Genomic DNA, 24,292 nt, shown 5'->3' on the forward strand with positions numbered 1-24,292 from the left:
CTCAGGTGATTTGCTGCTATGTACTGTATTAGTGACCCACTAGGTCAAGTTTGATTGCCTTGTACCGGGAATAGTCCATCAGAGTTGCTGTGGTAGGGCCTTTAAGGGCCAAGGGCCCCATAGATTGGCCAAGGTGGTTCTTTAAGGGCCTTATAGTCACTTCCTGGAAGGAGAACAATGAACTGACATTCTATCCTGCTTCCTTCTTCCTGGAAAAACTTGAGCATGAAGAGTTATTAATACCCCCCAGCTGATAATGGTGGTCAGCAGCAGTGAGTGTGTCTGGCCTGGGGGGCTGTGGCTAGTTCTGAATAGGCTTGAAAATGAATGTCCTTTGTCCCTTTCTTAATGACTGTCCCTTGATCTCAGTGGAAAAAGCCATGAGATCATGGAAAGAAGAACTCATAAGAAGTTAGGAAAGGACAGAGTTCAGTCCTTAGAGAGACTGACCAAACTCGCATCCAGCTACGCAATAACGTGACGTCAGCCAGAAACCTCTGAACTTTCTGTTGTCTTTCAAATATTGCTGGAGAAAGCAATAAGCTTCAGTTTTTAATAAAGAAAAGCCCTGTATTTTTTAGGCTAAAGGAGATATGACAGCAAGTCCTGGAGCATCATCCCTTGGCATTTAAGACATTTTGAGTAGCTCTTATATTGCTTCAGCCACTTCTCATCTGATTAACTCGGGTTCATTACCTTTGCAATTGAAGACTTTTCAGCTATAACCAGTAATTAAAATTGACTTCGGCCCTTCACACCTGATTGAAGCACTAAAAACTAAGAATAGGAACTGAGAGAAATGTTGACAGGAGTTCTACATAATTTTCACATTCATAAAATAATTGTTTTTGACCGCACAGTCATCTTAGACTCCTTCAGTCCCACAATTTTAAACCTCATGGTTCCAGTCTTCTGGTTTCATCTTCTTTCTATGACTAATGGGGAGCCATATGAACACAATCAAACCACAACCACACAGTCCTGATAAGGACTAAGATTAGGTGAGTTTTTGAGTGTTAAAAAAGTTATTTGCTTTGCTGCTGAGAATTAGATGAGTAGTTTGATGAACTCTCATGTCTGTTTGATAATATGGAGCTGGAGCTATCAGCCAGCTAGCTTAGCTTAGCACAAAGGCTGTAAATGGGAAAACTGCTAGTCTGGCTTTGCAGGGTGGACTAACCTGTATAGCATCAGAAAGGTAACGAAACACATCTAAAGCTCACTAATTAATGTTAAATCTTGATCCCTATAAATAAACTAAGATAAGCTAAGATAAGATAAGCTAACCACATACTGGCTCTGACTTTACATTTACCATACTGATATTTGTATGTTATCAATCTTCTTATGTAACTCTCAGCAGGAATGTGAATAATCACATTTCCCAAAATGTCCACCTATTAATAAATACGTCCTACAGATGTTTTTTCCTTGCTTTAAATTCAATTGTTGTTTATTTATTGGTGGCAATTTTGTGTAACAAGAAAAGCTGGGAACATGCTCCCTTTTGTTGACTTCACTAAAGATTTTAACCACTTATATAAAAGTTATGTCTTTACTCTGTAAATGTGCTAATTGGCTGCCCTGCTGGTGGTCAGAGGTGACAGCATTCATTTTGCAGCTGGCAAAGATGAGTAGGCACTCTGTGACACAGGGGAACGGAGAGTGTCTGGCACACCACCGTTGGCATGAGACGCAGTATCTTCAAATGTGTGCGAGAGCGTGTGTGCCTGGCCGTGTATTAAAACTGTTGTCAGAGTCCTCTGAGTGAAGTCACTGATAGCTCTTCTAGCTCATTCTTGGAATTCTTTCCAATGGAAACAATCCCATTGCTGATCCCAGTGTGTCGGCAGAGTATGACCTGCCAACCCCTGAATTCTGCCTGACTCCCAGCTATAGTCCGCATTAACACTGTTTCTCTGTCACTCCTCTACACATAAACTCACACCAACCCCTTCATGTACCCATAACATAGCCCCTCCTCCTCCTGTATTGTCTGTCAAGAGGAGAAAAATAATGCTTATCCGATGAACTCTTTTTCCACTCCCTCCCCTCATTTTACTTTTCTCTCTAATGCAGTTGTTTTCTTGTTCTTTCTATTTTTCGCTGTCCCAGACTTTCATCCCATTCTGTTGTTTCAGCAAGTTTCCCATACTTACATGACAGTAGAAATGTACTCTGCATTCCCACAGTGCAGGTTATGTAATTTAAGTTAACATTTTATTACAAACAGTGCCCCTGTTCCTATAACCTAGCTATTTTAGTACCGCAACCTTACTGTATAAGCCACCAAGGTTTACTCTGTGTGTGCATGCATAACTGTGTGTCTGTGTGTTTGTGCAAAGCATGCAAACGGGCGCATGTGCTTGGAGGTTTTATGTATAACCGTATCTGTTATTATGAGTGCCATGTGCGTAAGGGAAAGATTCTTTTCCCATGGTTCCTCAAGTGTGAGAAGAAAGTAGAGCTCTCAGGACATGAAGCAAAAACCCTGCTAGTTATTTATAACCTGTCTGGAGACGGCCCACCAAGCGTGGACACATATCTGGCACTGTCAACAGGAGAAGAGCTAGAATAAGACACGCTGAGAGGCATACAACAAGGAGGGAGGATTAAAAGGTGAAGGAGTCAGCGAAGGGAAAAGAGGGATGTTGAGGAGGTACAGGACAGAGAACACCTACATTGTAACGTGGGTCAATCACAGATTAAAGAGAGATTGCCTCTCTTGGTGGGCAACTTAGATAAGACTTTGAGAGATAAAGTAAATGCAGCCATAGCAAAAATGACACTCTGGAACTTGTTTGGTGTCACCATGCCCTCATAATGTACTTTCCAATGACATTACAAACAACATGCATGGAAAAACTTGCATGAGACCTCTGGAAGTCAATGAGGCAAATCATTTCGCTGTACTGTGTCCTTTCCCTGAATGTATTTGACATTTGAAAACCCCACAGCGCCGTGTGATAGACCGATCCAGAAAAGAGGACCTCAGAGTAGTGATTGCTATTCAAAACAAAGCCTCCACAGCTTCACAATTAATCAGAGCCAAGCACGCTCAACGCTCTGCCAAACTGCTCTCCGTACCTGCACGTCTGCAGACCAGCCTTTGAAGACATAATGCAACTGCTGGACTCACAGCTATAGCACATATTTGGATGGATCAGTCTGAGCACCCGGGGACTCATTTTCTATTTAACAGGGTGATGTAAGATACATCTCCATCTCATTCTCAAGCTTTTAAAGCTTTGATCAATACAAATCTGCTGGCATCCGCTTTATACTGTACTTTTGTGTGTTAATGTGCTAAGCCACAGGCTGCTGCTCTTCCATAGGCTGCTGTTGATATAAATAGACAGCTTATGGCCCCGCCACTCTGCTCCTTATTGCTTCGAGATGAGGGTGGAAAAAGGGAAGAAAGAGAGAGAGAGCGGACAGGACCTGAGACACAGATGGAGATAAACTCACAGAAATTAGGATGCAAAACTGGAGTTAACAGCAAAAAAGATGGGAATGTCATGTGCTGTTACAAGTGCGAGGGTGAGGCGTTGCCATCAACGTGAAGAGGAAGTGAAGTGAAAGAGAAGAAGACTCAAGTTAAATCATCCATGCCCCCTCTTTGAACTACCAAAAAAAGCACACAAGGTCATTAGAGGCAAGAATGTTTAAAAAAGCAAACTAGATGAGTTCTTTTTTTTTCAATAAAGCCTTGTTAGAGTGCTATCAATAGACTCTATTCAAAATAAACCTAAACACAGTGTACAATGCCGGAAAAATGTCACTCTCTCAAATGAACTTACATAAGTGGAAAGGCATGTCTTCCATGAATTGATGTCTCTGTGGTCTCTACATTTATCTGGTAAATTGATCCGAACCTTTCCTGTAAAACAAGTTGCATTTAACTTGGCTTACCTCCCATGTCGTCTTTATCAGGAAAACATAACTGCAGCCATTTTTTTCCTTTTTGTTTTTCATGGATTAAAATGACTGTGATTCTTAGCAGAAGGCTCAGATATTTGGAATACTAAAAGGGAATATGATTAGGAATACCCGATCACATTGCTTCTGCTAAATTATCTTGGACAGGCGTCATTAATCATGCGGATGTGCTTCTCTTTTGAAGGTGAGTTGGCACAGAACTGTAAAAAAAAAATGAGAGCTTGTTTCAAAGCAAAGTTTTTCCGTTCCCCTCTGAAGTGATGCGTTGACCCTTGAGAAGTTTATACTGATAAAGCTATATAGTTCACTCAGTCTCTCAGATAGAGTGCATGCCATAGGGAGCAGGTCATGGAAAAGTCTTGAGTTTGACTAAGTGCACTCTCTCTTTTACCCTGTCTGTCACTCCTTCCCTACCTCACTCACCACACACGCATACACACAAGAGAGTACATGCTTGGACACACTCAGACACATTGACCAATCTACGCACTCACACATCACTGAATGCTGAGGTAATTTGTAACAGTAGAGCAGCTCATAACTGTGGGTAAAAGAAACAAATGACACATGCTAGGATTTACACTACTTTAAAAGGCTATGCTGGGTGACCCAAGTCAAGAAGTATATCATCAATACCATGTTTGAGATTTGAATGAGTTCTGACATATTATTAACATGGGGGATCGTTGGCCGGAACAATGCAACATGAGCAAAACCTCTCAAGGGCTGAAAAGAGGATAAGTGACCACAAAAGTAGTTGTAAAAGAGAGGTATGAACTACAGGTATGCTTATTAGCGTTTAGACACATTTAGGCAACTACAGAGGGTAAACTTCCTGAAATGAAGAAGGGTCTGTTGACATAATGTGAAGCCTGCTGCTTATTCACTCTTTAAAACAAAGGGTATGAATGATGAACTTCTTCTCAGTGTACTGTCCTACACTTGTCTTGTTCATTGTTAACCTGCGTTAGTGATTAAAAGGATAGTGTTTAATTAGTTATTGGACAAATTACTGAAATTCTACAAAAGGTTCATTTAAATGGTGATGCTGTGGTGGATTAACTGTGCTAAATGAACTTTTTTTGCCCACACCTATTTGAGGATTTCTGACTTTATCTTGTGTGATTATTTTGTTCATTATTTACTGTGGTTGAAAGGCTCAGGTGTTTTTACTTAGGTACAATTATTAGATACTTACAACTTACTTATTGTCATTCCTCTTCTGTATACTACATTTTGAAGGGTAATATTGTAATTTTGACTCCACTACATTTAGTGACAGGTATAGTTACAATTTACTTTGCAGGTTACCTTGTGGTTAAATTATAGAATATGGTGCATATTCCCAATAGCGTAAAATAGTTCAAAGCTAGCACCATCTCCATCAGCCGCAGTAACACACATGCTGCTCAGCCATTGATGCATCTGTAATCTTAATAATCAAATAATATATAATACAAAGGTCATTGCATAAGTACATTTTGCAAATAAAAATTCTACATTCTTATTTCAGTAGCATTTTGAATGCAGGACTTTTACTTCTAATGGAGTATTTTTACATTGTGGAATTGCTCATTTAAAGTTCTGAACACTTCCTCCACTACAGGCCTACATGCATGGACTCTTTTTCCCCATTGTCCACCTCTCTCCCTGTGCCCCTTACACTTAAACTTTATGCGTGCAGGTGTTTTGACTACTGTTAAAATATGACAAATGCACCAAACACAGTCACTATTAGCATGTGAAACCTACACGGCACACCTCCATACACACCTCGGCTAATTTTGCTTCACATGCCGGGTCTGCGGTTTTGCCGTCGCCGGGTCGATGGCCGCAGCTTGCACAGACAGCGCCTCCTGTTGGTGTCTGGCTGAGAGGGCAGGTGAAAGGTGACAAGTTGAGAGGTCGCATTAGCAAAACGGCAAGGCGGCTACACCTCTGATGCAGTTCATACTAAGTGAAGACATTGAAAGAAGGCGAAATTGTCGTGGCTCCGTGACTGGCTCAGCTGATATCTCGGGAAGGGCGTCAGCTCGAGCGTCTGGTAACACAGTTGCTGATAAGCCTCGATAGTTAGCTCACATTAGCAAGCTGCTAGTTAGCTTGCTGACTTGCTATGTCGCAACCGACCAATCGTGTTTGGACTTACTGGAGCTAACGTAGCTAGCTCATCCCAAACAAACTGTGATTCTGGAGGGAAAACACTAAAGGTGGGTATGCTGTCACCCAACAGTACGTGGTAACTGTCCGACAGTAGTTGGTGCATTAGCGAAATGAGCAAGATAACGTCGGCTAACGTGATAGCTTGTGGTTTATGTTAACGTTAGGCTTGGCATGCTATGTTAGCATTCACGTTGTTTGTGTCAGCCTGATTGTTAATAGCAGTTAGCGTAAATATAACCTGCACTGCAGCAGTCGATTACACCGACAGCAGACAGCCTTGTCGACTGATTTTTCCTTGTGAACGTAATATGCACTCAATAGGCGGACAGCACAACTTTATTATTGAGTGATAAGTTTCAAAGTTATAGTGTTCAGATGATAACGTTTATTAATGCTGCTGTGAGCATTAATAAACCAGGTGGACATACTCTCATAACGTTAACATCACCTTTGCATCCTGTCTTGCACACGTATCTCACAATAATCTCTAAGGTTGTGGCTTATTTGCGTGTAAGGCTAGGTCAAGTAATTATTGACGACGCAACATGCAAACCGAAAGGATGATTATTTACAGACAGGACGTGGCACATCTCGTTTAAGGCCAGTTTGTGTAACCACATAACTTAAAGTTAAACTTTGGCTAAACTGTCTGTCTGATGTCCTTGATCTTTCTTTGCCCCACCCTTGGATAGTGGAAAATGTGTGTACGGTAAATAATGACTTATTAGTTACTTCTTGATTAGATTGCATCTATGAGGCGGGGTCTATTCAGTCCGCGTTTCCTAATAGGGGTTGATTTAATCACAGTTATTGAATTTATCGAGATGGTAGATTGTGAAGGGACACGACGCAGTCACCCTGATCCCACACTCACTGTTTGTCCATAGGCTTTTGGGGCTAATTCAGACTCAGACTCATACACTCAGATAATGTCAGACAGTGTGCCAGACAGTATGTGATCAAAATTAAATAATCAAAATTTCCACCTGATCTAATAAAAAGACTTGTTGTCAGTGACACTAAAGGACATTGTGAGGGAAAAGTTATATCCAACTTGATGACAATATCAACATCTCACTCTATTAAGCCTAGCATATTTTATTCAGTTGTCCACATAGTTTATTCAGCTGCAACTAAAGGTTATTTTCATTATTAATTAGTTGGTTGGCTATTTTCCAGATTAATTGTTTTGTCCGTAAAAAGTCAGAAAATAATGAAAGTGCCCACTGCAATTTCCCAAAGCCCAAAATTATGTATTCAGATTTCTTATTTTTTCGACCAAAAGCTTAAAACCCCAAAATATTCAGTTTACTATCAGATATACTAAAGGAAAGCAGAAAATCATCTTATGTAAGAAGTTTAAACAGCTTCAGAATTTGTGCTAAAACAATGTGTTGATGATCGAAATAGTTGTCTAACTGAGTCTTGTTGCAGCTCTAGAAGTGTCCCATGCAGTCTTACTGTGTTCCATCTGTTTGTCAAAAGGATATCCAAATGTTATGTAAGTTAGCCAAGTCAAGAAATTGAATCAGTTTTAAAAATTAGTGATAGTTGTTGGGTCATACCAAATTGAAGAGTGGTTTTGGAGGAGGTTTTGGTCTCTGCAAGTGCCCTTAAGAAATAGACTTGACCTTAAATCTATTTGCAGTTTAATCATCTATTTCTTCCTTCCTCTGTCTCTTCTCTCTCCTTCTGTCTTTTACACAGACACACACACACACACACACACACACACACCACTTAAGCACACTGTTTAGCCTAGACATGCTTGACCTCTTCCCTCTGCTTTTCTCTGTTGGGATGTCTGGTCTTGGCTTAAAGCGAGGAATGCAAAAGGATTGCCAGAGAATTCAGACTTGGACTATGAGGAGTATGCTGTACATTGCCTGTGGTGGTGTGTTTGGGGAAGTGCTTTCAGGATCATTACTATGGTGATTAAATAAATGTTAAACCAACCCAGATGGATGGGAGTAAATCAAACTCACAAGGGGTACTAGCCTTGGAGTATGAAAACAAAAGCGTTTCCGTGGATGCCTTACATAAATAGTGTCAGGTCCCTGGTGCCCACGCCAAGCAGGAGAAAAACATGTTTATTTAACACTTTAATCTTCATAATTCCATTCACTTCTCACATTTCTTGCTCCAGGTGGGTCATGTCTTTTTGGTGCACGTATGAATTGGCTTGCCTGATTGTTCCAGCAGCCACCCAAGGGTGTGTTTTTTTTGTGTGTGTGGGGACATAGCATAATTGTGGCAGTTGTGCTGAGCAAGCCTGTTTCCTCACCTCTCTCTTGCCTCACATTTTCCGTTGTTAAAGCCAGTAACCCTTAAACCCTTACTGCCAGCGTAATCATGCACGCGAACACAGTTGCACTTTTTAAATGCACCTTCAGCCACTTTGGTTGCTGCCGCGAGACTTGCTGCGTCATGGTGCCGCAGAGGTTGTCAAGGAGCGCAAGATGATAGGTGTGTTGGGGGCAGGTAGTCTGAACCAAAGGCTTGCACAATCATAATAGTAATTGAGGTGGAAAGGTGTGAACCGCAGTTCATATAAGAGAAGAAAACACCTGCTGGATGAAATAGCTCCTTGCAGCATCAGCTCTGATTCTCTGTGTCAGCAGGGCCAGGATGTAATTAGATCAAGACTCATTGTATTTCTCCTTTTAACCTTCACCTCAGGGGACTTACTAGTAATCAACTGGTTCTTGATGAGGGAATCTTAACCCTTTGCTTAGGTTGTTTTAAAAATGTTGCATTTTTAAAAACATTTCTTTCTGAATATGTATCCTATTTGTCACACAAAGTAGATGCAGATGGAACTTACATGAATAGACAATGTTCACTGTCAAGAATGTCAAATGAAGTGTATTTACATAGCCCTTCAAGTGTCTCAGCATGTAAAAGTGCAGCGCATCAAAACATTTGACATTTAAATGACTTGCTCAAGGGCAGTTTGACCTTTGTGAGTGTGTTTTTCATCCCTTTGCCCTGGATTTTAGTCTTTTGGTTTGACTAAATGGAAATAAATTGGTCTTTTTTGATCACTTAGGTTGACTTTTCTGGCTATTTGGATACCTTTTTAAAGGCCCTTCACACCAACACAGGTTTTAAGTTGTGGCTAATTAGACGTCCTCTTGGGTTTGGTGGAGCTATACTAAAGAACTACACTAGGTCACCAAACTTTGTGTACTAATAAAGTACAGCAAAGCAGGTGCAACAAGATGAGCAGTCAATCAAGTTTAAACACCACTGTCAGGCGTACCATAGTAATGCTGGGATTTTCATGAGTGACATATTCCACATGTGTAACATTACCATTGTAGGCTGAAGTGGTCACCACTGATGTCATTGAAATGACAAGGCATCCCCATTGGTATGCCCAGATGAGCCCCTTTAACTTATCAGATATGTCATGGACAATTGAAGGTCCTGTTACTCGGTTTTGAATTTCAGAAAGATTACAGGTTGATTTCTCTTCCCTCACCAGTTATTTCTGCTATGTTGCAGCTACTCTTATGAACTTGCTTAAGCAGTGTCCAGTCTACTTAGATATTTTTCCATTGACTTTCATCCAAAACAATGATGTCTATGCAGTTTGTATGTAGTTTTATTTCAAATAAATTGTTACATCAGCTGTTTTTTAATATTGCCTAGTCATGCTAGCATGATGATAATTGTTGTGTGGGCCTGTAATTGATCATAATGTAGTTATCCAACTAAGGTTGTTATAAAATCTTTCATGTCTTTATCAAAGCACAATAAAGTTCAGTTGTACCTTCATAAGTTTGTTATTTAATTTTTAGTTTCACTCCATATACCACGATTGCTGGCATTCAGAGATAGCTTCCATAGCTTTTGGCATTCTTTCACCATAGAAATTTCTGATTTAAATGGCCGCAATTAATTAAAACAGCTAGTTGTATTAAAAATGTCCATTGCAAGTCAGAGTATGATCCTCTATATTCTTGCTTTTGATGGTACTTGGTTAGAGACTATCACCATACTTCCTGGACTGTTCAAGGGAGGATTGATCAGTATGGATGAAAACCTGTATCCCAGTAATAGGGCTGAACAAGGAATCGAAATATTATCGAAATCGCAATATGGGCAAGTGCAATATCCAAATTGCAGGAGCTGCAGTTTTTTTGATAAAGGTAAAATGTGTCACAACATACCATAAATGAAGCATTGTAGTGTTACAGAGATACCCCAACTTATAAATCTAATTTTCCAGATATAAGGGAACAAAAATCACATCAATGTGTATATTTCTTTTAGTGAAAATGAAAAGCAAACCTGAGCATTACAACTGAAATTGTGACTCATTAATATCTAAAAAATAATCTTAAATTTTTTTTTTTTTTTTTTTTTGGGGGGGGGGGGTTATTGTTCAGCCTCACCCAGTAATTTTGATATCTATTTATCAATATAGATTGTCACATCGTAGATTTTTTGGAAAATCTGAGAAACTGAAACTGAGAGATAGAAGTGAAGGCTATCATGGAATAGCAAAATAGTACAGTACAACAGTATGGCAGAATCGCAGACGGCACATTCAGCTAATGGTATACACTCACAGGCCTTTATTAGAAACATGTACACCTGCTTAATTGTGTGATTAACCATCATGTGGCAGCAGTGCGGTGAATAAAATCATGCAGATGCAGCCCAGGAACTTCCATTAATGTTCACATCAAACATCAGGATGGGGGAAAAAATTTGATCTCTTCTCAAAAAGGTTTCACAATGAATTCAGTGAAATTCAGTCATCAGATCTGAATCCAGTAGAACACCATTGGGATGTGGTAGAACAGGGGATTGGTAGCATGACTGTGCCGCTGCCAAATCAGCAGAAATTATGTCAACATGTCACCATGGACCAGTATTTCAAAGGAATGTTTCCAACATCTTGTTGAATCCATTCCATGAGGAGCTGAGATTGTTTTAAGAGCGAAGGGAGTCAGTATTAGCATGGTGTTCCTAATAAAGTGCACAGTGAGTGTATATTGTCACTTAGCCCCATTTTATAGTAGTTTTATTGAGAAAATGAAAATGCAGCCAGTGTTGAAATTTCCAGTTTAAAGTTACTAACAAGATTTTAAAGCTTAGGTGGATATAGTTGTGATATTTCATGTTTTATGTCAAGAATGTCAGAAAATGTGGCTCGAAGTTTACGCAAGTATAAGGAGTGTACGTTCAGTAAATCATTTCAAAGCCACAGCCACACTTGATTTAGTGACCATGCACCCACAATTTGTTACCCACAGTCAGAAAGGTTCTATTTACATTCCACACCAGGAATGTCTGCCCTGGATTTTCCACTGTTTGTGGGAAAATATGTCAGAAGAACAACAGAACAGCAGGCTTTGCTATTGATGAGAGTGTTGATAATCCTGTTTGTTTCATGTTACACAGTTGCTCCACTTCAGCTCCTTTCCATAGTGGAGATACAAGTCAGGAATAAATTCCATAAACATATTTTTTTTTTAAATTCCCTTCTTAACACAACAACTTCAGCCCAGGCTTTGATGCATTTGATTTATCTAGCTGTGAATTATGTTCAGGCTAATCTTGTCTCATTCATCTCTCCACAGATGGCTGTGTCGGTGCGAGGCCTGTACTTTGTGGTGACCCTGTTTCTGGGTAGTTTCTTTGGAAGTGTCTTCATGCTGGGTCCAGTTTTGCCCCTGATGCTTCTGTCTCCTGCTTGGTACCGCTGGATAACTGATCGCATAGTGGCTACTTGGCTCACCCTGCCTGTGGTGTGTAAACCAGCCTAGCCTTTACTAAGCCTGTCCCTGTCTGTGCCAGATGATCTTAAGTTACCTGTGCGTGACACGGTCACGATAATCTGCACGATCGCTGCCTTACTTATGCCTCCTTATTTAATCAGATTTTATTTTTGTCAGAAGTACACTTAATTTATCCAGATTGCCCTTGAGATCAGTTACGCAAATCTTGTTTACAGTGACCCCGCAGGTTGATGGCATTATTTATATATTTTCGTCTGACTCTTTTCTCTCTCTTCAATTCATCTTACCACTTTTGCTCTTCCCAGCCCCTCCTCTCTTCCTCTACATCATTCTTTTCTCCCCTTGATCTTGCACCTCTCCATTTTTTTCTCAATCTGTCACCCTCACTGTTCTTTCCATTCTTCCTCCCCTTGCACTTTATCTTTTATTCTATATCTATCCCCACAACCCTTCCCTCTATAGTCCTTGCTAGAGCTGGTATTTGGGGTGAAGGTGGTAATAACAGGTGATGGCTTCATTCCGGGGGAGCGCAGCGTGATCATCATGAACCACCGTACGCGTCTGGACTGGATGTTCCTTTGGTGTTGTCTGCTCAGGTACAGCTACCTTCGTCTGGAGAAGATCTGCCTCAAGGCCGCCCTCAAGGCTGTACCTGGCTTTGGTGGGTATTCAGTTGGTGCCCTTCTTATACATACTATCATACTTGCACACCTCTGCATGCTAATGTGCTTTAGATAGTATTTTATTATTGCAAAGCAATTATAAGAGGAGGAGGTAAAATCATTCAAATAATGACAACAGTCTAAATATAATAGAGGAACAGTATCATGCAAATTCAGAGCAATATTTTTTTCCTGGAAGAAGATGCTGGTTTCACCAGGCTCAATTACAGAGGCTGAGGTACGCTGATGCAAAAGGCCCAGTCTCAGGTCTCATAAGGACGTTTCCTGGGAAACATTGTTTTCTGCCTGCTTTGAAAAGTCTGTCAGAATCAGTTGCACATGAGAAGTAATCAATTACACATGTAAAGACTTTGAATCTTCTATTTTTCAGGCTGGGCGATGCAGGTGGCCTGCTTTGTCTTTATTCAGCGTCGTTGGGAGCAGGACAAGAAACACTTGGAGAACATGCTGGACTACTTCTGTGACATCAAAGAGCCTCTGCAGCTGCTGCTGTTCCCAGAGGGCACAGACCTCACTGGTGAGAAGTTGAGAATGCATCACTCCATCCATGCATACGACAATTTGCCCACATTTTCAGTTGTTATTCTCAGAATGTGTTGCCCACCAACCAAGTTTCTAGAGTTCAGTGTGACCCTACACCTGTCTTACGCCTTTGCACTGACACTGTTATGCAAACACAATTTCAGAGTGATAAGGCATAGCCAAATCTCTTGCCACACACCCCACGCAGTCATTTGTGCAAGAATGCTCTGATCTTACAATCCAAGCAATAGTGACACCGGTGTCTAAAGCCCTTCCGGATCATAATTAAGCCAATCAAAGTCCCGAGTAGCTTTTCTAGGGGAAGCTTAACTTCTCTTTACATATTATGATGTCATGAGGGGTCCAGTGTAGTTACATCATAATTGGCCAGCAGCTTTAGGGCTTTAAAGATTGTTTCACTATTGATGTTGTGTTTGCACTTGTGCATGTATGTGTTTGCATGTGCACGCGTCTGTATTTAAGCCTCTTAAACCCTCAAAGCTTTATTTGACGCAAGAGGATGTATACAGTATGTTCTGATGTCTTATATGGAGTTGGCCTGCTCTTTACTCCCTAATACTTATTCTAGAAGCACACATACAGACCTCCATCCACAGGATCAGGTTCTGGATGCACGTAAGGCCCCTCAGCAAATTGAACCATTTTGAAGCTTATGTGCATTGACTGAAAGATTGTCTAAGAAGGACAAGTTAGATATTTGTCTCCCTGGGAGAGCAGAGGCCTGATCAACAGAGTTCCATCCATAGTTCTTTTCTACTACATGACTGTGCGAAGGAGCTACTTGTTGCATAATATGACTGATGAGTCATGATATAGTTTACATGTTCCTGCAACAAGTTCCTGAGGAATTGTTTGGTTAATAAACACTCATCTTTCCTGTGTTTATGTACCCCTGTGGTTTATACAAATGTGTAAGTGTTTGTCACTGGAGGATTGTATTTCATAAATGCAGTCATATCCCGTAACCAAGGTTGTTATTATTATTATTATTATTATTATTACTGCTGTTTATATAATACTAGTGTTATTTTTGTGACATTTGTAACACAAAGTAGTAGTTAACATGTATCACTTCTAATCACTTCTTTGGTGACTGTAGCTGCCAGATGTTTAATTTCTCAGTACCTGTGTCTCCTACAGAAAATACAAGAGCAAAGAGTGATGTGTTTGCTGCCCAGAACAGCCTGCCGAAATTTGAGTATGTGCTGCATCCCCGGACCACTGGATTCACCTTTATTGTGGACAGACTACGTAAAGGTGAGCTGTGATCCACACCAACAGTTTCTGATATCATATAATGCCTACATTAAACATTGTTAACAATAACAATCCACTTAAAAATTTGCTTAAAATGTTGTAGTTGCTTAGCAGTCAAACAGCAGTCATGTACTATTATGTTATTCATTTTTGAAGATTAGCATTATTTGGTTGCAAAGGAAATAAATAGGACACAAAGGCTGTCATTATTGAGGAAATGTTTCATCAGCATAACCAAGGGAAAATTACGAGCTATCATAATGACTGTAGTTATTCCACTGACACTGTTTGTAGAGGGGGGATCATACCTGCTATTTTTCCAAGTGTCAGACCTATGCTTCATCCTACTGCCAGCCATTACAGCACCCCTGAGATTCTCAGGTTTCCCTATGAGCTAATTCTGGCAGCCCTCCAGAGTTCTTAAATACCACCTCTGGCCCTGCTGTCTCAAACCCCACCCGCCCTGGATGCTGAGCAGGGCACTAACTCTACCAAGCAGGTGTTGTGAATCAGTGTGATGTCATCAGACTGAGCTAATTCTCCTCTCCCCCTCTCTTTGCACCGCTGACAGACATGCTGTGCATGTTGTCTTTGTCCAAGTCCACTGTGCCCCTCTGAGCTCTATTTTTACCATTGTAGAGCTGAGCTGTGCAGGAGCAGGCGCTGGCAGGTGTCATCCTGTCCACTTGATACCTCATTCAGCTATCCCTGTGTGTTGTAAGGGCACTGTAGTTCACTGATGGTGGTATAGAGCTCATAGTAGTTCTGAAGGCAGAGCGGAGATGAAGCTCTAAGCCCCTCGATTATTAGATGTATATGTGTATTTGACTTAAGAGCTGAGCTTTTGAATGGTGCTTAACACTGTGTATAACCAGTGTGGAAGGAAAAGGTGTCCCTGTTGTGTCATGTCTTTATGCTTGGGACTGTTGATACTTTTGGAGTCTAAATCATGTCTTGTTTATCTTTTATCAAACTATAATAGTTTGCTACCTTTTTATAACTTTATACCGTTTTTCTAAATGTGTCCATTTTCCTAGGAGACAACCTGGATGCCGTCCATGATATTACAGTGGCCTACCCCAAGAACATCCCTCAGACAGAACGCCACCTCATCTTGGGGCTTTTCCCCCGTGAGATCCACTTCCACGTCCGCCGCTACACAGTGGCTTCACTGCCCTCCTCATCCTCAGACCTAGAGTCTTGGTGTCGAGAACGCTGGGCTGAGAAGGAGGTCCGTCTCCGTGACTTCTACTCAGGCCAGCCCCGGGGCTTTGACAGGGACGGTGTTACGCTTGTGCCACCTTGTAAGTCAGAGCTGCGAGTGGCTCTGATCAAAGCCGCCTCACTGCTGTATTGGAGTAGCTTCATTGCTCTGTGCTTCACTGGCCTGTGGATGTGGGCTCCATTCAGGCTCTATTTCCTGGTCATGGTTGCAGTGTATATGGCCCAGCAGAAGCTGGTTGGAGGGCTGGAGCTGCTGGAGTTGGCCTGCCATCGATACTGGAAGTCCATGGCTGCTGACGTGGGTGACAAAAATAAAGTGGTGGATGGGAAGATGCAGTGAGGATGGAAGACGGGGTTGACTGGACAATAAGGTTTCCACCTGTTGTCAGCATGGACACTTAGGATTCTGTTGTCTTGGCCTGTTCAGTCCAGAGGGCTAGAGGATCCCTTAGAGGGACCCGGTGCTCCATGCCTTAGAAAGGGAGTAATAAGTGCACCCCCTATGCATGGCTTCAGTGGAGAGAGCTTACCTTTCTGTTGAAGAAAAAAAGAGGAATGTTCTGTGCATTTGTCTGTGTTGGGTTCAAGGAATTCATCATACATGATGTGTCAACTGCCCTGTATTTCTCTTCTTGTATAATCACTGTTAATTAGCTTGCTTCTGTTTCATGTTGTTGGTGTTATGGTTGTTTGTTCAAAACCTCAGTGTGAGATGTGTCACAAAACAATGCTGTTAGTATTTTTGTTTTTATACTGTTGCCATGTCCTTGAAACTGGTTTTATTGTATGCTATGTTGCCCTTGGTTTTATATCAGCGTCATAAATTATGGAGCAGAGCCATAGTACAGACCACCTGTACATATGATGACTTGACTCTAAACAATATTCACATCAGCACTGTAGTTTGCTGGATGAGACTGATGGAAGTTGTTAAATGACTCCATTTGCATTAATAATCTCCAGCAAGGAAAGGAAAGGACAAATATAATTCCCAGAGGATTATTAAGGAGTATACAGGTATATATGTACCACTGTTTACCTTTAATGGGTATAATTACCCTTTTATACAAATTGGGGAATTAATTTTCCCAGTTAGTCCTTAGAGATAATTTGTGTGATGTTTATTACTTGTATGGGTCTTGAAACATAAATTATGTTATTCTGCTTGTTTGCTCAAGTAGCTTTTGCACATAAAAGCCAAAGGTAAGAAAAGCAGACATGATGTAAAAAGGTAACCAAACAGAATGTAGTCTTGTCTTATCAGGAAAGGGTAGATTCACCTACCACTAGCAAGGTTGTCTGCAGTTACACGGAGACAACGTTTGTAATAATCAAGTAATCAAGGTCAAAGATCTGACTGAGATCTTTTGTCTGGATAAGTGTAGAAGCAGATGAGCTTTGTGCCCTTTATGGGAATGAAGGGATGCCTTGTAGAGGCAGGATGTGGGTGGTGCTGGGGTGGAAGAATGTCCTGTTGGGACAACATTACCCTTCGATGTGCAGGATGGCACAGAGGACCAGACTTGGAGTGGAAAACTGGCACTGAACTCAACCTAATCCAAAAAAGCCCTGTAATGCCCACCTCTGCCTGTGTCACTCTAGAGGACTGGCATTGATGCGCCTGCTAAACTCAATTAGCAAGTGACAGCTGAGAAAGCTTCTCCAATTGTGCCAAAAAAGGACAGAAATGGAAACGAGATTGGAGTTGCGCTTCAACCACACTTTTAGCCACTGTCTCTCCTTACCATTGAGCTCGATACGATTTCAAACCAAGTTAATTCTGGGAGTAAGTCAGGGAACGTTTGTGTCTCGGACAATCTTTAGCAGTTTCAGTAACACTGTGCAGTGTGTGATCTAGTTGTCCACCTCAACCCTGTTTTGTGAGATCAGTGTCTTTCATGGTCGACCACACAGTAGAAAGGTGGCTGTAGCATCTTTCTTGTTTCTATGAATCTGAAGCTCCTGTAGTTAAATGTGTAAAGGGGCTGTTTCCAGTCACTGTGATCAGCTGTGTTAACAATCTTATCATCAGCATGTTGTAGTTTACCAAACGTGATACTATATCCATTTCCTCAAGCCGTCTGAAACTCCTCAACCAGCTAGAATCTACATGTATTACTCGTTCACTTGTGCTGTTTTGTGTTGTTCATTTTACAATCACTTGCCGATGCTGGACCTCTTTAAAGTCACTGTCCTCAGGTAAACACAGTGGACACTGTTAAAAGTCAGTCTCTTAAAGGATGAAATATATATCTGAATAAATACACTATATCAACTCACTCATGTTTCCAGACATTGTTTTTAAATGGTGGAAATGATGACCTGACTTTACTGCTGCTGCTTGTCAACTCATTAGGTCTTTGGGTAAATGTTGTAATAGCTCATGTTACTAGATTGACAGTATCATCAGTTTAAAATGTTACACGTGGCCGACATTAGTGTGGCGTTACTACATTACATAGGAATCGTGACAGTAGGTTTTTGTGATTTCATTCATCATTCCACTCACATAGAGCAACACTCCCATTACTTCAAGATATGTTTTCACACTGACATTTTTAGTTGCTGCAGGGCATCTTGTGCATTGTCTTGGCAGTGCTTTAAGCTAGAATGTACTGTAACAGTCACCACACTGCAGTGAATGAGTCAACAAGACCTTCAACGCTCATGTTACACAACACCAGGACTATAGTTTGCCTTGTCTGTTTTGTACACACACACACACACACACACACACACACACACACACACACACACATACACATACACACATACATTCTAGTCTACCATAGACAACTAAAAAGGTCAGGAGCTTTGAAGGTGAAGTGCAGTCGCCATAGTAACTAATGTTGACTCCCCTGTCTCCTAGCAACGGGATGTGGAGTGATGTCAATGGAAAGCATGCTATTTTCTCCTGCTGACGGAATGATGTCACTCCTTTGTGTGTGTGAGGAGAGAGTGGTGGAAAGAGAAGTTTATTTCTATGTTCTATAATGCTGCTCTCCAGAGGGGATAGAGAGGGGGTGTGATGCTGACATCCCATGGAATAAAAGAAAGACAAAAGGCGAGGATAAACTAAAATAGCTGTCCGGGGATGATGAATCATGGGCCAATTAACGGTGCAATTATACTCCTGGTTCTTTTTTTGCCCCCCCCCCCCAAAAAAAAAAATCATCCTCTGCATATAAATATAACTTCAAATTTGCTCTGATAGGTTTGACAGTGTGTGGAAGGAAGATGGATGATACACACAGACTCCATCATTCTTTATGAGACACATGAGAGCATCACTTGACTAGTGCGTCTTTTTTTCCCCTATTATTAGATTTTCCTACAAGACTGATTCTCTCAGTAACAGAATAGTCGGATGAGTGTATAGGAGCCTGAGGTTAAAGTCTTCAGCGAATCTCGATGTCCCAGGTCTGGCCTAAGAGCACTGTGGGAGTCTCTGAAGGGAAGTGGAAAAATAACTCTTGCTGTGAACACACACACACATAAAGACTATGTCACATCTAGATTTGTGCCATGTCTTTCCAATTGCATGCAGACTAATAGGATCAACAAGGCAGTGTAATTATCCTTATCTGGCCAGATGGCTTTTTCAATAAAGACAGCAGACAATCCTGAGGTTATGCAGGGACAAAGTCAAAGACTACTAAGAATTATAAAGCAGGACAGTCAGTTCTCTGGAGATGGAGCCTCTAGTTATGTCCGGCATTTAAATGGAACTAGGCATGGTCATAAAAACATCAGTCTTCTCAATCCATTAATGCTTTAGATCCCTCAAAAAAAGAGAAAACATGCAACTGCAGCGGATACAAAAACAGACCAGAACAGTTCGTTGTGTTCAACAACCTTAATTAATATTTGTGAGAGCTAAGTTTAGTGCTGCGTGTTCAGTACAGGATGCCTCCAGGAGTGACTGCAGGAAAGCAGACCTGTTGTCGATTCCACCACAGTGACACAGACCAGCACAGATACTCCCAACAAAGAAGCCCTCCAACAGGATCAGCGCTAAAAATAACTCTACGGCAGCACTGCAACATTAGTGGGCGGATTAAGGGTGAATCGTCACCGCCTATTTATAAACCAAAATGCAGTCAAACCTCTGCATTGTGGATGATTCACAGTGAGTAGTGAATAAGTAGGATGAAACAGGATTTATAGTCAAGATGTGGTATGTTTTAGTTCCAAATGTTTGCTTTTCCTTTCACCCTTTCTCCTAACAACTCATTCACCATTTCCCTATTTTGGGCATACATCTGACTTTAAATAATTCAGCAGAATTCATTCATTTTCTCTGTTCCAGGGAGTAACATCATGTATTTCGAGCCTGCAGTGAGGCTCTACAGACCATGCCAAGCAGACTAATGTCAGAAGCTGGCAGGGGACCCAGCATCATCCTGATGCTCAGGATGCTGCTGCCACCTAGAGGTCATATAATATGTATAATAATGTATATATGTGTAGTCACCTGTAATTGTGTTTTGATGAAAACCATGCACTAAGCTACAAAAAAAGCAGAAACACGACGGAATAATTTAACCCAGCAAGACTATATCTTTATTTAGAAATCACATCAGAGAAGAATCTTGCCATAACCATACAAGAAAACATTTTCTTTCAAACTTCCAATCAGAAAAAATATACAATAAGATAAATGTATCAGTCAATACAATAATAATAATAATAATGATGATGATAAAGAACAAAGCAAATAAAAACAATTGGCCTATCAATAAAATGCTAAAAGTGAATAATATATGATAACTATATCATGTCAAGGCCACTGACATGGTACACTGCAGTGACCTGGGGATATGGATGGTGTCAGTGTCCTGAATATATTTAATTTGACTTTTTTTGTAGAAATGACAACTTGCACTGTTTTGCATGACCTTGTAAAGGCACGCAAAAATATTACCAGTATCACTTGTGAAGGCTGGACCATTCTGGTTACGCCTTAAGGAATTCACCCACTGAAATGGCACAATGTTACACCAGGGCCACGATGCTGGGCAACAACCCAGTCCAAAAATAACCTCAAATGTCATGAAAACTGAGTTGTTTTTTTTTTTTTTTAAAACAATTTGACATTTGAAATCTTCATTGACGATATAAAATAGAAGCTCTGGCCTAGTCAGAGAGTCAGGCTTGACTTAAAAGACATATTACTCCACCAAAGCTTTTTTTTGGCTTTGTGTTGTAAGGAACAAGTCATCTTATGACCAAATGTGCTCCAAGCCCAGGATTATAAAAAGAGAAAGGGTCACTGTCTCAAGAGTAATTTGGCCCTAGGGGTAAGCCTCTGCATTCAACTGTTAGAAACGAATACATGTAAATGAAAAACTGTTCAAAAACCAGACTCAAGCTTGACTGAAACATTTTTGGTTTGCTTTTGTTTCCAACATAGTGCTGTGTTACAGAAAAGAGACTGTTTGCTGAAACCCTATTGCTTTGTGGTTCAAGTTATTCGTTCAGAGGCTCTGTTAGGTGGTCTCCCACTGTCTCCCAGCTCATTTCAAACGCTCGTATTGACCCATCCTCTCATAATCCTGTCCTAAAGCCAGCGGGCAGCCAGAGGATGTCTCCATCATGCCTCAGACACATTCCTCCTCCTCCGTCACATGGCTGGAAGGTACATGCTCCTGATACGTCACTGAAGTGACATGATGCTCTTTACACGGCACACATACACAGGCACACAATCTATGGTATCAGATGCTGATTGGTAGAACTCAATAAAACTGTAGGAGTAATTCTACTATTTTCTTCTGTCCAGGAGCTTGCTTCCATACTATGAACTGCAAGAATGGCACATTAAAGCCGCTCTATGTACATTTCAGAAATGGCATGTCAATCAAAATAATTGCACATCATGTGAGCCAAAATTTAAAGAAAACTGCTATTACCATCACACATCAATGAATACTTAAATATGACATCAATCTGTGCGTTTTTTACAGTATCATTTGGATGAGAACAGAGATTTCAAACACAACTACATTCATAACACTACCAGCTAATAAAAGGTAACCAACACAGAATTTACAACTACCATTGTCTTAATTGTGTTCAGGGCTCACCAATGACAAATACATTGAGACAAAGTTCACAACACAGAAGCACAAGCCCCATGAAAGAAATATGCAGAGTAACACCTCCACTGGTTCATTAGACATTGCAGTGTAGGCTGGGCTGGCTGCTTTGCCCGTGTCTGAATGATGAACATACTCAGCTCTGCTTCCTCCAGTTATCTAAATAAACAAAACAACCAGGGGATGTTTTTTTTAATATGACTGACCATGTCTATTATCATGCATGTATTTGACTACCATACAAAAATGTTTGGAGCATGCCTTGTGCAGCGATGATGAAAATTGTGTGCGACCGTGCATGAACAGTTAAACACGTGAAGTTACAACTCCTAACAGTGTCCCCAGCTGTTCTGGGGAGGGGGGAGGGGGGGGATACCCTGTGACACATAAATCAGGGAGTATATTGGGGAAGTCTATTCAGCAAGAATAGATCCAGCAAACCAATCTTCTAATCAGCAGAGGTCGAGGGTCATAGGCCAGAGACAGGGAGAGGGTGTAGGGAGCGAAGGCAAAACTTCACTCACCACTAAGTCTGCAGGTGGCGGTATGCAGCACAGAGGCAAAGGGATAAAGGAGAGGGAAAGGAGGACACAGGAGTGAGCCTTCCCACATAAATGAATCCAACTCTGGGGGCTCATGAGTTGTCTGAGGGGACATGCTCTTCAAAACCCTCACTCTCTCTAACCAGCGCCCTCTCCAGGATGACACGTCCTTCCTTGTACCGCTGACTGTCCTCAGTAGCAAACTCATAGATCCAACCCAGTTTGCTGTTGCAGTTCTTGCAGCTGACATCTCTCACCATGTGCCGGCCAGTAAGCATCACTCTGTCCTGCACCTCGCTGTACTGCAGGTTCACCACCTGTAGGGGTTGAGACACAAGCATGCACACAGGTTTTTAAGGAAGGAATTGAGATCCTGAATTTGTGTGTCTTGTCTGATTTAGGAGTACATGATCCTCTTTGCTTTTGTGGCATTCAGCTGTACCTTATTGAAGAGGAACGCTCTGCCAGTGGCTCCTGTGAAACGTGTTGAGATAAGCTCAGACCGATTAGTCAGGATGGTGTCACAGTTGGCACAGGAGAAGAGCCGTGTTCCACCGATGTGGTCCAAGAAGATACGTCCCATTGTCAAATCTCTGGGTGTGACTCAACTACAGCTAATGTAGGAGAAAACAAGAAGGACAACTTATTTATTATTGGAAAGTGGACTAAAAACAGAACTTGGACAACAGAATACCGTGGAGTTGAACAATTTGTACCCTAGAGTTGAAATTTGTGAATGGTAAGAGGTTTTGCCATACCTGTATGAGGTTATTGTGGACAAGGTTGTAAATCAATATGCAGGACTTTTTTATGGTGACTGTTTCACATACTACGGCCTGCAAGACTCTCAGTCATCCAGGCCACAGTATACCAGAGGTGCTAAGTCAAAGGCAAATGAGCTCAGTTTGAGGAAGTTGTTTTGGTTTCTGTTCATTTTAGCTTCATTTTTATTCCCTCCACTTTATTTTGCACTTTCATTTGTATTTAGGAAGGATGAGTAGATTTTTTTAATGTATATTTGCATCAAGATGAAGAAGCACCTTGATCTATCAGAGCGTTTAATGGCCAAAACAGATATTATTGTCTGGTTATCTTATTCATTAACAGGTTTTTCCTACTGATTTTCGCAAAATCTAAGTATCAGGACAAAAGTCTACATTTCCAAACTAAACATTGTGTGATGCAGGATCTTTATCTATATAACTCACACCTACAAAAACCCTTTGGTCGATATGAAGCTGGAGAAGCTGAATATATTTTAGATGAATTCAACTTTCAATACAGTTCTTCATAATGATGTTGAACAGCTGTTCTGCCTTTCAGTCAAGCATGGTGCAGGTTGACTTTTGAGCACTGTTCCTCTCTTGCAAATCACTTTTTTCCCCACTGTGACGTGTGATATTACAGATGTCCTCATAGCTGTTGTTTTTTTTTTTTTTTTTAAGGTAATTTGAATGCCAACCAGTACTATATACAGAAATATCAGAAAATCTAATGAAAAGTCTTTCAAAAAGAAACACTGTGAGCTGAAATTGGCATCTGCTGCCTGGTATGTTGAGGTGGTGTTGTCACCTGCCGCTGCCACAGCACCTCTGGCTTCAACAAGTACTTTCTGTTCCTGGCTGGTTTGTCATGAGTGCTGTTGACTGCAGATGGCAGCTTTGAATGGTGCTGAAAATAAAAGCCATTGTGACGGGCACTGAAGAACACGCTCCCATTTTAAAGACCAACACTTTTGACCGAGTGGCAAAATGAAAAACAAATAAGTTTTTCTTTCCGGTTCAGAATAATGTGACTGAGCGGCTAGCAGAAAGGGAAGCTAATGTTAGGTTAGCCGTTCAGCTAACAGCGATAATGACAACAGGCTAGGAAGAAGAGGACAACAACAACAACACGGGTAGTTCTGCTTATCCCCGACCGACGGCTTCCTACCGTTTCAGATTTGTTCAAGTGGCACAAAATGTCCCCGCCAGCGACGATGTCACGGACACTGGAGGTATGTTTCAGACGAACGACTGCTGTTTGCACCGTCGTCGTCGTCGTCGTCGTGGCTTTGTTGTTCTTTTTCAGCTGTTCCTGTCTGAGCTGTG

At 41.2% G+C, this 24,292-nt stretch overlaps 2 protein-coding genes and 1 long non-coding RNA gene across 4 annotated transcripts; 1 reads left to right on the plus strand and 2 right to left on the minus strand.

Moving 5' to 3' along the window:
- Positions 1 to 916: 916 nt before the first annotated feature.
- LOC139632771 (uncharacterized) lies at positions 917 to 5,847 on the minus strand. The gene is made up of 2 exons (XR_011693617.1): positions 5,713 to 5,847; positions 917 to 4,139 (listed from the first exon to the last, which is right to left on the minus strand). It is a non-coding gene; the product is annotated as an uncharacterized lncRNA (long non-coding RNA).
- On the plus strand, positions 5,817 to 17,841 carry lclat1 (lysocardiolipin acyltransferase 1). Of its 2 annotated transcripts, none has more exons than XM_071497958.1 (6): positions 5,817 to 6,149; positions 11,697 to 11,864; positions 12,318 to 12,516; positions 12,909 to 13,055; positions 14,222 to 14,338; positions 15,376 to 17,841. In XM_071497958.1, the coding sequence occupies exons 2-6, from the start codon at positions 11,697 to 11,699 to the stop codon at positions 15,900 to 15,902; spliced, it is 1,158 nt and encodes a 385-aa protein (XP_071354059.1). In that variant the 5' UTR covers positions 5,817 to 6,149; the 3' UTR covers positions 15,903 to 17,841. The 2 variants fall into 2 exon arrangements, with proteins under 2 accessions (XP_071354059.1, XP_071354060.1); XM_071497959.1 differs by having other exon boundaries at positions 5,818 to 6,149; positions 12,161 to 12,516.
- Positions 17,842 to 20,099: 2,258 nt separating this feature from the next.
- On the minus strand, positions 20,100 to 24,292 carry LOC139632675 (protein yippee-like 5). The gene is made up of 3 exons (XM_071497761.1): positions 24,135 to 24,292; positions 22,645 to 22,816; positions 20,100 to 22,519 (listed from the first exon to the last, which is right to left on the minus strand). The coding sequence occupies exons 2-3, from the start codon at positions 22,783 to 22,785 to the stop codon at positions 22,295 to 22,297; spliced, it is 366 nt and encodes a 121-aa protein (XP_071353862.1). The 5' UTR covers positions 22,786 to 22,816; positions 24,135 to 24,292; the 3' UTR covers positions 20,100 to 22,294.

Source organism: Trachinotus anak, unplaced genomic scaffold (assembly GCF_046630095.1).
Source record: "Trachinotus anak isolate AG129_WGS33_773 ecotype Australia unplaced genomic scaffold, CSIRO_AGI_Tana_v1 ptg000015l, whole genome shotgun sequence".
Classification (NCBI taxonomy): Eukaryota; Metazoa; Chordata; class Actinopteri; order Carangiformes; family Carangidae; genus Trachinotus; species Trachinotus anak.

Excerpts from the sequence above, each read along its gene's own strand:
- LOC139632675 (XM_071497761.1), bottom strand. The coding sequence starts at position 22,785 with ATGGGACGTATCTTCTTGGACCACATCGGTGGAACACGGCTCTTCTCC. Across the intron at positions 22,520-22,644 it reads GAGCGTTCCTCTTCAATAAG|GTGGTGAACCTGCAGTACAG; the intron begins GTACAGCTGAAT and ends CAACCCCTACAG.
- lclat1 (XM_071497958.1), top strand. The coding sequence starts at position 11,697 with ATGGCTGTGTCGGTGCGAGGCCTGTACTTTGTGGTGACCCTGTTTCTG. Across the intron at positions 11,865-12,317 it reads CTTGGCTCACCCTGCCTGTG|TCCTTGCTAGAGCTGGTATT; the intron begins GTGTGTAAACCA and ends TTCCCTCTATAG. Across the intron at positions 14,339-15,375 it reads TGTGGACAGACTACGTAAAG|GAGACAACCTGGATGCCGTC; the intron begins GTGAGCTGTGAT and ends CCATTTTCCTAG.